Source organism: Falco peregrinus, chromosome 10 (genome assembly GCF_023634155.1).
Source record: "Falco peregrinus isolate bFalPer1 chromosome 10, bFalPer1.pri, whole genome shotgun sequence".
In the NCBI taxonomy this organism is placed as follows: Eukaryota; Metazoa; Chordata; class Aves; order Falconiformes; family Falconidae; genus Falco; species Falco peregrinus.
Window position 1 is genome coordinate 35,296,381 of NC_073730.1, and position 12,665 is coordinate 35,309,045.

Here is a 12,665-nt window from a genome sequence, read left to right on the forward strand (position 1 = left end):
CTGGTCGGGCTATCAGGACCACAGTGCAGCACAGCCAAGAGCTGGCCAAGCTGAGCCTTGCACTAACTGCGAACAGTGGAAAAAGCCAGGGAGGTGCAGAGGAAAGTGAAGAACCTGCCTGCTAGACACAACGGGACTGGAGAAGCTACTCCTTGCCACATACTTCATTTCAGCAGACCGCTGCAGCTTTGAGTCCTGCAGTGTCACCAGGATATGTATCGTGAGTAATCACCACCCCTCGTTGCAAAGCACCAAACCCAGCTGCTCCAGAGGCCCAGCCACGCTGCCCTGGCTGCAGCCCAGGCTTCCAGGTCCTGGCAGAGTGACGAAGCCGTTACAATGCATAGCAGCACACCAGAAGACAGAAAGCCCCGAGCCCTTTTTTATTAGTGTGCTTGGTGCAATGATTGCAAATATTTGCACTCTTTATTTATCCCACATAAACGGATTTCACCGCTGTCTCTCCCCATTCATGTCCATTTTGATCTTTTTTCTTTCTGTTTGCTTTTTGCCTAATGTTTCCCATTATCCTCATTGGTGCTTGCAGTCTGTTATCAATAGAGAATACACTCGCTGTTTTCCTTTCTCAGCAAAAACCCCAAAAGCACCCTGCTCCCATTCCAGCAAGAGCCTCTGTGATAGCCAACAATTTTTTTCATTGGCTATATTTGAAAATAGAAATTCTGCAGGTAAACACAACCCTGGCTTCTACAGTGAAAGCAAAGCCCCTGCTCATCACAGGAAGTTTCACAAATTCTGAGTTAAACACTACCTTGAAAGCAGTGAAATCTGATGAAGCAGGTACACGCTGCCCAAAGAAAACTGTACGTCCTCTTGCCGTAAACAGAGTTTAATTTTGACTTTGGCTTCTCCTTGCTCACTGCAGCTCTCAGACACTGGCAGACAAGCTCAATGATGCTGCTGCAACAGTCACCAGTTTCCCAGCTGCAGAGAAGGCGCTGGCAAGGCTTGCAGCACAGAAGCGGTCCTGCGACACAGGGAAGTGCATGCACTCACTGAGCAGTTCTGCAACAAGGCAAGCTGGGGCAGAGCATTTGTCATCCCCCTTGGCGCTGCGAAAGGGCACCCTCCGACCGAGAGGAGGTACATCCCTGGCAGGCAAGAAGAGCCAGACCCCCAGGAGTCAGCCAAGCCAAGCACCCTCCAGATCTTCATCCTGGCTAGTATGCAACTCACAAGCACTACAAGGGAAAAAAAACCCACCAGAGGATACGGTCAAGGGCATTTGAAACATGAAAGCATTTAGTAAAGCAGAGGCTCCCCACCGTGTAGCAGCAGGCAGGCAAATGGAAGTGACGGTGGAGCAGCGGACGGTCTCCCACCCAGATGCTCGGTGGACTGCAGCACAGTGCGAAGCGTTGTCCCCACAGCTGCAGAGGCCCTCAGAAGTACATCCTGCTCCTGCAGCGTGCCCCGCCACAGACCGTTGTTCCTCACGTACACAGTGACACACTGGCTTTGGCTTCAGCACCGACACGCACTACCATCACCTCCCAGTGTCCGGGGTACATCCAGCATGCGCCAGAAGAGCGGCAGTGTTAAGGCCCGGCATATTTAGGATATGCGTGAGATTCCTTAAGGAAAACCTTTGCTGCCAGCTTTCAAAGCCTAGTGTGTCGAGATTAGGAGATAAACCAGAGCTGCTTATGAACTACAGTTTAGCGATGTTGTGGTCAGTACTGTCATAATTACCAGAGTCTTCATTTTGTGCAGCTGTGTTTCTTTTGTTTATCACCAGGAACCTGGCTTGCAGGAGTGTTAGCGATGTGTTCTAACCCTTCTCCCACCCCAGCCACCGCCCCAGAAAGTTTTCGTGTTCCAATTCCTCTGCTCACTTGTTTCTCAAGCATCCGAGTATCTCTGTACAATGCCTGGTTATTGTGAAATGTGAGTTGGCCCCACTGTATTTTGTTACTACAGTAAAATAAGAACGGGAGCAGCTGACCAGTGACACTGTGGAAAGGGAGACATGGTTTCTTTGGCATTGTTGGAGCAGCTCATGATTTGAAATACTGTGCTGGCAAGAGCAGTTGCTTTCTGTTTTGTAGTGTCAAGACCTATAATATTTTTAAAATGCTTACCAAAATGCTTATTTTGAGCCCTCCAAAGCTCTAGCAGAAAGGGCAAAAGGTATTAATTTTGAAAAGCAAATTTCTGCTGTGTTACTAAAACACTGATATTGTCTGTCACACCAAAGTTTCCTTGTGCTTGATTATTGTGAATTCATCCTGAGTGATAGGGTCAGTTTACTTCTTATTAAAATTTTTCTGCAGCAGATGATACTGAATGGAAATTTGCAGCCAGCAAAAAGATCTGTGTCTGTTCATCTCAAACTGATACGCACGTTATTTTGTTGACTTTGTCACCGCAGGGAAAGTGGGGGAGAGTCACTGCTATGTTGAGCCACATGTGAACTTCTCTCTGCATCTTGTAGGCTACGTGTCGGATCCCATGAGTACCATGAGGTTTCACTCCTGCAGCAGCAGCGGCAGCTTTGAAGAAAGCAACTGACAGCATGAACCGGCCGCCTGCACTGTCCACCTGCAGAGAGACTCGCCATCGACCAGCAGCAACAGTTGTCACTGCACCAGCCTCGCTCCCAGGCACCGCGTGGTACGCTGAGGATGCCTAAACCAAACCGCTTTATTATTGAGGGTGAATGTCCTTGTCGTAAGCTCTGCTTTAGCATCGTTCTCTGCTGACCTGCCTGAGGGTTGGAGGTTTTTTTGGTGGTGTGCATCTATCCTTTAGCAAAGTGAATGTCCACAAGGAATGCTGCACTTTCATCTTGAGCATTAATAATATCACAAGGTGAAAGTAAAAACGCATCTGTTGCAGTTTCAGAGCTCCAAGTCCAGGCGTCCTTAGCTTGGACTGCACTAAGGCGTGGGGCTATCAACCCCTCCCTGGCTGGCAGACGGAGAGAAGCAGCCTCTTGCCCCCGCCCCCCCACCAGCTAGGCCACCATGGAGGCAGAGATGTTCCTGCCCCCAGCTTCTGAACCAGATCTGCTCTCTCTTTGAGTTCTCTGCAGTCCCAGGCACATCCCATGTCTCTCTGTTGGCACCATGGGCTCACGCGGCTCCCCAGCACAGCAGCTCTTCAGAGCCCTGATCTTTGGCTGCTTTCCTGCTCACTGAGAACAGAGGTATTTTGGTGGCCAACTTAATTGTACTCTTCCAGAGGTTTGTGTTTTCTTATCCACTTTCTTGGTTTGGTTTGAGTGATTGTTTTTACCAGAGTGTAAGCTTTTGTTCAGTCATTTGCTTACAGAAAGCAATGCAGGAACTCCAGAACCTTAAACCAGAAGGAGAATATGTTAAATGGTGTCACAAATAGGACAATCTTAACACAGTGCAAAACTGCATTTCTGACTCAAAGCAAAGCTGCAGCAGAGTGCCATCTCCCACATGCTGCACACCCAGTGCCACCACCAGGCTTTGCAACAGCAGCTCTAATCACTGGAAATTAAATAAAAAAAAAAAAAAAAGAGGAAAAAGAGGTAGGGCAGGAAAACTTGAACTCTTCTAAAAGCAATTAGAAAGTCAATTACGCTGGTTTTTTCTGAGGTCTTTTTTCAAATTAGCAACATTTAGCTGCAAGCAATCTTGTTGTAATATTATTCCTCAGCTGTCCTCAAAGGCACAGCTGTCTTACTGGCTGAGTAGAAATGTGCATTCACAGTTGCTGTGTGTTGCTCTGTGGATATTGTAAGGGTGTTGGTCTCTCACAGCTGCGGTCCCTGAACCAGGGTCTGCCACGAGGCATCGTACAGTGCAATGCATGTGAACTATAAATGCATAGTAGGCTTTACCAACTCACACCTTCCATGCATGCCATTAATTTCACAATCATGAAGCAATAAAATTGGGGAAGATTTCACTTAGCAAGATTTAGAGGTGGTTTTTTATTGGTTTTGTTTCACTTGCCCCTTGTTTCATTAACCCCATGACGATTAATGGTTTTAAGGAAGAAATTTTTTACAATGAGGGCGGCGAGGCGCTGGCCCAGGCTGCCCGCAGCAGCTGTGGGTGCCCCATCCCTGGCAGGGCTCAAGGCCAGGCTGGACGGGGCTGGGAGCAGCCTGGGCTGGGGGGAGGGGGCCCTGCCCGTGGGGGGGGGGACGGGGACCGGGTGGTCTCAAAGGTCCCTGCCAACCCAAACCATGCTGAGATTCTCTGATAGCAAACTGCAACAAAACAGCATCCAGATTTCTTTGCAACTGGAGGAAATTGATTGTATTATTTCTAGAAGTGAGAGCAACACTGGACATTGACAGGTTTTGAGGAAAGACATGCACAGCAGACGGGAGAGGGTGCATTTGGGCTGCCAATGAAAATTCCCGGCCTGACTCTAATTGACCAGGTATTTCCTATGGCAGAGCTACCGAAGCACAGGTAGGGGACAAGCTGAAGAAGGTGGGGATGGACAGAGGTCAGATCTCACTCCTTGTGTGTGAGACACCAACAGGGCAGAAAGGATCAATTGTCATAGCTGAAAAATCCGTTCCAGTATTAAGCTTCCTTTGCAACAGGAATTTTTTCTTACAAATACCGCTGCACCATGTCTTTTTCCCTTGCTTAAACTGATTATGCAATGCCTCTTCATTAATACAGCAACCATACCTGAAACCCGGAAAAAACCCAGAAACTAAACAGGATTAGAGAACAGAAAATAGAGCAAGGAGGGCAGACTGCATCTGCATTAATACCTCTGTGTGCTCACCGGTGCCTGAGCTGCTTGGTATGGCTGCTGAGCGCCTCGGCAAGCGTCAGAAGTGGGCACGCGGAACCACCAACAACAAAAAAGTCAGAAAGCTTTTGAAGGCAAAACTTTTGTAGTTTAGAAAGGTCTTTACAAGGCCAAGGGCTTGCAAATAATTTTACCAGTAATTAAAATTACTGGGTCCTTGAAGAAAATAGTGTCTTAGTTAATTGGTCCCTATAGAAGGATCATCAGGCTTAGGGGGAAAGTGTCTTTCATAGGAGTGATCAGTTATTAATACAAATGAAAACTCTGAAAAATGTAAATTACTGAATAGAACATGCTCTAAGGTTGTCTGCAGGAATTAAATGAGTTTGCAGTGTTCCCAGAGAAGCCGAAGGAGCCCAGCACACTGAAATATTTATAAAGAATAAGATGCTCCAAGGATTCTTACCATGCCTGGTAGCTGTAGCAATGTTTTAAATTGTTTAACATAGCAGTAATAGATGATCTCGATTAAAACGAACTGGTGTCCAACCAAGCAAGTGCTTGCACCGCAACCAGGAGCGAGCCCAGCGCCTCTGCAGCAGGGGCAGCCCGGGAGCCAGAGGGCTTTTCTTGCAGGGTGGCCCCCACCAGCTTCCCAGGGCACGGCCCCCGCGAGGCCCGGGCGCGCAGGCAGGCAGAGGGCTCGGTCACACTTGCTTTGTACAGCTGAGCCTGCAAAGCACTGCAGAAAATGCTCAGCCAGAGAAACTCACCTGGGAGCTGGCGCGAGGCTGGGACAGACACGCCCGTGCAAGGTGCTCCCCCGCCAACCGCTGGGCACCACCTCACATCCCCAGCAGCGATGCCCGAGGCTTGTGCCCGGTGCCAGCTGAACAGTCGGTCTTGCACCGTGCCCACAGCGCGCAGCCAGCTGGGTTTCCAATGGGTGAAATGCATGACCTGAGCAGTGGCACAAGGCACGACTTGGCTGCGAGACCAGTAACGGTGCAGGTGCAGCAGTCGCCAGCACGGCTGCAGGCTGCCGAGAACACCTGGTGGCTTAGACAGTTTAGAAAAAAGCCTTTCTGACGAGCCAAAAATGAGTTTTGCCGGTGGCAACTGAGTCCGGTGGTAGCTTTTCTCACATAGGTTCAGTTTAATTAGGCTATTTATTTGTGTGTGTGTGTGTGTGTGTGTGGTGCATATTTTGTTTTTCCCTAAGTGCTACCTACATTTTTTCACTTTGAAGTTAAATACTGACTAACAATGGATAGGAGACCAGAAATTACCCGGGTAGCATTTCCAAAACTGTAAAATTATCCATTTCAGTGGTTTAGCTTCTTACCAAAATTCCACCTGCTCAGATGAGAGCTATACTCACGTTCTGAAAGTACACAAGTGGTGCATGTGCAACAGCCACACCAGCAGCACTAGGGCAGCTCTTGGGAGCCAAAATTGCCAAAAGAAACTCAATTCCATACCTGGTTCAAGTCCTCCGACCACTTCAGAAATCAGTTGTCTCAGTGGGCCCAGGTGCAAATCTAGCTCACGTCCCTCTGCCGTGCCACAGCACCATCCCCTCGCCGCCGTGCCATCCCCCCAAGCCGCTGGCAAACAAAGCAGACAGGGGATGGGGCGAGGGGGGGTGGCGAGCGTGCAGGGGCAGTCTGCACACAGCGTGGGCGAGCTCTTGGGGTGGGGGGTGGGCTGTCTCCTCACCACAGATCAAAGCTCGCCTGGATCCATCCCATAAATACAGCCGGCAGAGAAAGCAGCATGGGAGAGAGCAGATGATCTCATCAATACGATATGAGCTCCAAAATTATGGAGTGCTCTTGGGAAATTTAATAAATCTTTTTTCTATCAGTATATAAAAGCAGAGTATTTGAAGTGTGGTTTTTTAGAGCAATACAAGGGCCTGTACAAGTCTGCACGGTCCTCACCAAAGGATTCATTTCCCCAATTTTTAAAATCATACACACAAGTGCCATTTAAAAATATTTTTAACTATTTTAAGTGATGAATTGTCCGCTTTCCAGTGCCTTACCATCACCACTGCATTGTTCATCCAGGGCTTCCCTGGTGCCCCAGGTCTTCTGCAGCCTGAGAGCACCCTGGGAGTTCAGCTGCCTCTTGATTACCAGCTCCTGCCTTCTTTTCTAAAAGGCTGCAGCGGATCTCACTGAGGCTGCTGCTGCTGCTAACTCTCACTGCCACTTAATCATCTCCAGCATGCGCTGGATGCCGCCTTTCTTTAAAGGAAGCTGCTGCCCGCACGGAAAGAACCTCTCCCCCAGCGCTGGGAGTGGAGGCTGGTGGCCAGTGAGAGGCTGCACCAGGAGAAACCCGCTTCAGCGGCTGCAGCTGCAGCCAGCCCCGAGCGCGGGCGAGCTGCCCCGGGTGCTGACCCCCACCTCTGCATCACCCCTGCCAAGGGCTGGGCAGGGCAGGACCACAGCCCCCTTGACACGACACAGCCAGCGCCGGAGCTCGGACCCGCTCCCCACGCTCTCCCTTCACAGAGCAGGAGTATTGGTTAAGAGTATTTTGAGACACTGCAGATGACGCCGGCACTTGCCTACAAGAATCACACCTCCTACCTTCACATTTCCATCCTGTGCTCAGCAAAGCAGCTAAAGGCCAAACCAGCCGGCGTGGCTCAAGGCCTGCCCCAGTGCAGCCTCAGCCTTGCCTTGGGAATCCCCGAGGCAAATCCCTGCGCTCCTCCCCCTGCCCAAGTCCATCTTTCACACCCCAGCTGCAGCCCGTGTGCGGGAGCCTCTGCTTGTGAACGGCCTTGGTTCAGGCACGCACACAAGCCACAGGCATTTGCTCTGCGTGGATATCTGCATGGTGCAGTTTTAGCGGCACAAATACTCAACCCAACGTTAGTCATTTGGTTAGAAAGCAGAGAGAAATACCGAAGACCGGGCCCTACCTGACTGGCAGGTGTTACTCCTACAATGATATCGTGTGCAAAAAGCCAAGGAACTGCACAGACTGGTGTGGGTTTTTTTCACAGACCCAAGTAAATGTGCATGTGCACACATGTATAGAGAAAAAACAAACCTCTGGAGAAGGTCTTTAGAATGAATTTAAATTCTGAACACTTCACATACCAGGTGAATTCAACTGTGGAGTGTGTAAACACCAATCAGCTATTTACTGCATTATTTTTTTTTTTAATATTGAACAACACTGAAGAAATCTTGGTCCAGTGAATAAGCCCCTTCATACTTCATGGACATTCCCTAGTTAAAAGCAAAAGCCCATTGCCTAATGATCAAAAGTCAAATCTTGTTTTTAAGCAAATACTGCAGATCTTGCACAGAATTCGACCGCACCGCTCAGGATCACTTGACACGGTGCTTTCATTTAGGCTACTGAGAACTGTAAAGCTATTATCAGTCCTTTTTGTCTACCTTTCCCTCCCAAAGCACTCCCTAGCATCCAGACTGAAAATACAAATGCAACATCTTTACTACAGGAGGGAACAAACATGGATTACTTGATCCCATTTAAATGCCCTATCCCATGTATATTATCTTAAGTGACTTACGGTAACAATCCGCTCACTGAAACTCCTGCTCATTTCAGTTCTATTTCCCAAAGTGAAGCAGTTGCAGTCCCGCCCTGTGGGGGCTGAGCACCCTGCAGCCCCCCCAGCAAGGCCCGCCAGGCGCTGCACACCCTGCAGCCCAGGAGGGTCTCGGGGAGCCCTCGGAGGTGTGGCAGAGCTGGAAAGGAGACTGCAGTCACGGAGACCCACGGCCAGCGCCGGGCTGAAAAGCTTCGCGCTCGCCACCCCCTCCTGCCGTTCCCGCAGGGACTCTGTGGGCCCAGGGAGCTACTCCTGACAGACAGCAGCAAAAGCAAAAGGCCAGGCTTTATTCAGTGACAAACATTAGAACGGTTTCGATTTAGCAATTTTCAACAACATTTCAAGGTCCCAAGAATGCCTTGAAGCATGGCCAGCAGCAAGCCCGGATTCCCACGAAGCCCCCTGCACCACCCGCCCGGCACCGGGGAAGGGCTCCCTGGCCTGGCAGGTGGGTGGCCGCAGCCCCCAAGCTAAACACCCCTGCACGAGGCCACCCTTCCCCCAGCAACGCTGCTGTTCCACACCTCTGCCGAGCACCCCCGGATGCTCTTACCAGAACCAAAGCATGTCCCTACGCACAGCAGTGAAGACACGGCCCCAACTTGGGGCGAAGAGCCTGTGGTTCAGGAAGGTAAATGACACGCAGAAAAATGCAGCCAGCACACAGAGACACACAAACACAGGCACTCTTCACAGACACGCTCCTTGCCCTATGGAAACACGTACGGCACATCTGCCCTCAGCCCTCCCTCCCACCAGCCAGCAGAAGCAAGCGCTGTCTAGGGGAGGAGGGGAGGTTCAGCCAGTCCAATATTTTGCTGTTTTGGGAAAAACAAGCATGACAGCTGTGGCACAAGCCTTGCGATTATTATCTTCATAATTATGGAGTGCTTTTTCCTGGGCTGGCATATACAGGCTTATTTCAGTTGTCTGCCACACACTGAGAAGCTGCTCTAGTAAAACGAGACAGATGGTTGCAGTACTTGCAGAGTGAAATAAAGAAGTGAACATCCCAACTGGCACAAATCCACAGCGATTTGTGTAGATGTTGCAGGACACGGCACTGAAGGAGCTGCAGAAAAAGCTCAGAGGAGAGTTTCTTCCCCATCCTTTGGCTGTACTGAGGGCACCACAACTGCAGCTGGGTTTAAAGCATCCTACGATACAAGAAAAACCATTAGCTTTACAGGAAACATGCTGAACTTTCAGCTACTGAGATACTGCTGTTACAGATTTCCTACAAGCAGATGTCAGAGTACGCAGAGAAGATGAGCGCTGCCAAGGCTCGCCTGCCGCCAGCGCCGGGCAGAGGAGCTGCACACTGGGTGGTGGGAGCTGCTCCGTGCGGCCAGACGGACGAGACAACGGAGGGGCTGCAGGCATTAGCGCCAGAGCAGAGGTGCTGGCAACATGATTTCAGGAACAGGAGAGAATGCAGAAGCTCCCACCTGAAAGGACCGATTGTCCCTTACCCCAGCTACCAGCAGCCGATACTGAAGGGAAGTACAAGAAATGGGACCAAGTGGCTCATCCTCCACTTCTGACAGGACCAGCGTGGGGAGCGGAGTGGGCACGGGGGCAGCATCCAGCTCACGCAGGACTCACCTCTCAGGGACCGCGGCTCCTCTCGCCCACATCAGCTGCCAGGGTGCCGGCGCTCCCTCCGACGGGACTGTCCTTCCTCGGCTCCCTGACCCCAGCAGCGCTCCCTGCACTCGCCCAGGCACTCGCTACCTCTCCCTCGGTGTTTTCACAGAGGCCTGGCTGTTCCTCCTCGGCTTTCACTCCTGCCTGCTCTGCCCCCTCCGGTGGCCCATCCTTGCCCCCCACTGCCCCTGTGCCCCGGGCTGCCCGCTGCAGCTGGGTGCCCGGCCACAGCCCCTCACCCCCTGCAGACACCCTCCCCCTTGGCTCCACTCCCCCATCCCCAAGTGCAGGGGCACTCGAGGCTTCTGCAATCGGCCGCTGCCCGGAGGACATCGCTCCACACACTTCTCCAGGCCGTGGGGACACAAGACGCACTGTGCCCCACTCCTGCTCCACCTCGCCCTGGCCCTCAGACCCCGCCGGCGCTGTCCCCCTTCCCTCGCACCCCAGTGCTGCCTCCTGCTTCACCCCTCGCCCACAGGCCACAGCTCCATCAGCCAGCCCTTCCCGGTGCCTCCCAGACTCCCCAGCTGCCCCCCCTGCTGCCGCCCCAGTCCCGCCCTGTCCCCCACACACTGCTCCTGTCACCCCCTCCTGTGCCCCCAACCCACTATCGCCGGCAGCCACTGCCGCCCCCCCTGCCGCTGCCTCGGCCACAGCCCCACGCCCTGCCTGGCCGCCCACCTCCCCTGCCACCATCGCCCCGCTCACACGCAGCCCCGGGGCAGGCAGCACCGTGCTGCCCAACACCCCCTCCGCAGGAGACCCCCCCGGCCCCACCGCCAGCTCCCCAGGGCCCAGCGCTCCGGCCGCCGCCACCTCCCCAGCTCCTGCCTCTGTCCTGGCTCGCTCGGTGGACACTCCCCTCACCCCTCCATCAGGCCGATCGTCCATCGCACCGTCTGTCCTTGCTTTGCTGCCTAGAGATGGGTTTCCACTCCACAGGGATTCTGCTGAGCCCTCCTTCTCCGCTGCAGCGGTCTCCTCCAGCTGAGGTGACCCTTGGCTTAGGGGGTCCCCGCCAGCAGCCACCACTGCCTCTAACACAGGTGCCACCTGCCACACAGGACCCCCACCAGGCTCCACCACCACATCCTCTGCTCTCGGGGCAGAGCTCCCTTCCAGCGCTGATGTCTCGCCACTCTCAGATGTCGCTGCCCCTGTGGCCACTTTCCCCACCTCCACCCACTCTTCCCCCGGTGCTTTCAGCTGGGAAAACTCATCTGCTGTTACAAAGCCTTCTCGTCCTCCGGGCACTGCAGCTCCTGGGGAAATGTTTGTGTCCCCTAATGTTTCCAGGAGAGCCCCAGGCTTCTCCACAGCCACCTCCCATTCAGAAAAGGCTTCCCCTACGGGCTCTTCTCCTTCAGGGCCAACCACCCCGGCAATGCCCCCCTCTGCCAGGCTGGCGTCCTCCGCAGCCTCCTCTCCCTCAGGCATAGCCGCCGCAAGGCCCTGCCCTGCAAAACCTCCCTCCGCTGCGGGCCCCTCTGCCTCGGCCACCACCTGCAGCCGAGGCCCCATCACCCAGACGGCCTCCCCTGCCTCGGGGGCTGCCTCCGCAGCCTCTTCTGCCTCAGAGGCGCCCCCAGCCACCTCCACCTGCTCGCACACCGTTCCAGCCACCCCTGTCCCTAGCAGTGCCCCTGCCAGCTTCTCTCCCCTGGGTGCCTGCTCCCCCAGTGCTGCCTCGCTCTCTGTCCCCTCCACCAGAGCCCCCTGCCACCCAGCTGCCACCTCTATGCCAGACACCATTCCCCTCCCTGCCCCCTTTCCACGGGGATCTTCTGCCACAGCACTCTCCTCAGGTGCAGACTCCAGCACCGCAGGCTGGCCTTCTGCCTCCAGCGCGGCCACTGTGTCCTCCTTGGGCAACAGATCTCCTGCCCATGCCATTTCTTCTCCTGCTTCTTCGGTGCGAGCATCTCCTCCCTCAGCAACCAAACCTTCCTTCTCCAGCGCGTGTCTCTCCCCTGCAATCCACCCCGCTTGTACCACTTGCTCTGCTGCCTTTTGCGCATCAAGTGCTCTTGTGGCTTCTGCCAAGAAAGCTCCATCTGGTGCTATTAAGAAATAATCAAAACATAAGTTTTATTGAGAACTGTATTAGTGCTAAGGCTGTTTTACAGGGTTATTATTAAAGATGCTATCTCTCCCAAGCATTGAAAGGACATCAGCATGGTGACAAGAAGAAAATGCGCTGTGCTGCTTCTCACCATGCACCTGTGCTCTGACTGTTTCTAGTGCTGACGTTCTGGCATCTGGCATAACTAATTCAAGCAAAAATGTTCATACGTGACCAGCTTTCAATTCTGGCAGTTCTGCCTGCCCTGCCTCCTCTCGCTCTCTCTCTCCCTCATCTGCCCAGCAGGGAGCTCAGGTGTGTGTACGAAATAGCTACAGGCTTCACAGTAATATTCACAAATAGGTGGTAAATTGCTCATGTGAAATACACACACAGTCATTTCTACAGGAAGAAGAACAGTCAGCTGTTCCTGTAAAATGGGTTCCCATGGATTCCTTAATTACACCAGGGAAATAACACAGGGTAGACTCTTGCCCCCTGGGAACTTAACGGCAATGCCCTCATTGAGTTCGGCGCTCCAGGATCCATCCCCAGGCAGGCACCGGCAGCAGTCTGTACAAAGCCTGTACATTGATGTTATGTACGAATGTGGCAGGTTCCCACTCTTTAGAAAATGAG

At 52.9% G+C, this 12,665-nt stretch overlaps 2 protein-coding genes and 1 long non-coding RNA gene across 3 annotated transcripts in view; 1 reads left to right on the forward strand and 2 right to left on the reverse strand.

Moving 5' to 3' along the window:
- The window catches only part of TNNI3K (TNNI3 interacting kinase), a 93,691-nt gene extending 89,708 nt beyond the window's left edge, over positions 1 to 3,983 (forward strand). Inside the window, exon 25 of the mRNA XM_055815003.1 lies at positions 2,456 to 3,983. Within this exon, the coding sequence (XP_055670978.1) occupies positions 2,456 to 2,532 (77 nt within the window). The 3' untranslated portion in view covers positions 2,533 to 3,983. The remainder of the gene's footprint in view (positions 1 to 2,455) is intronic.
- Positions 3,984 to 8,579: 4,596 nt separating this feature from the next.
- On the reverse strand, positions 8,580 to 10,495 carry LOC114014111 (uncharacterized). Its single transcript, XR_003557491.2, has 2 exons — positions 9,920 to 10,495; positions 8,580 to 9,471 (listed from the first exon to the last, which is right to left on the reverse strand). It is a non-coding gene; the product is annotated as an uncharacterized LOC114014111 (long non-coding RNA).
- Positions 10,496 to 10,573: 78 nt separating this feature from the next.
- ERICH3 (glutamate rich 3) overlaps positions 10,574 to 12,665 on the reverse strand; it is a gene marked incomplete at its 3' end in the record, with an annotated part of 46,344 nt that continues 44,252 nt past the window's right edge. Inside the window, exon 15 of the mRNA XM_055815557.1 lies at positions 10,574 to 12,024. Within this exon, the coding sequence (XP_055671532.1) occupies positions 10,574 to 12,024 (1,451 nt within the window). The remainder of the gene's footprint in view (positions 12,025 to 12,665) is intronic.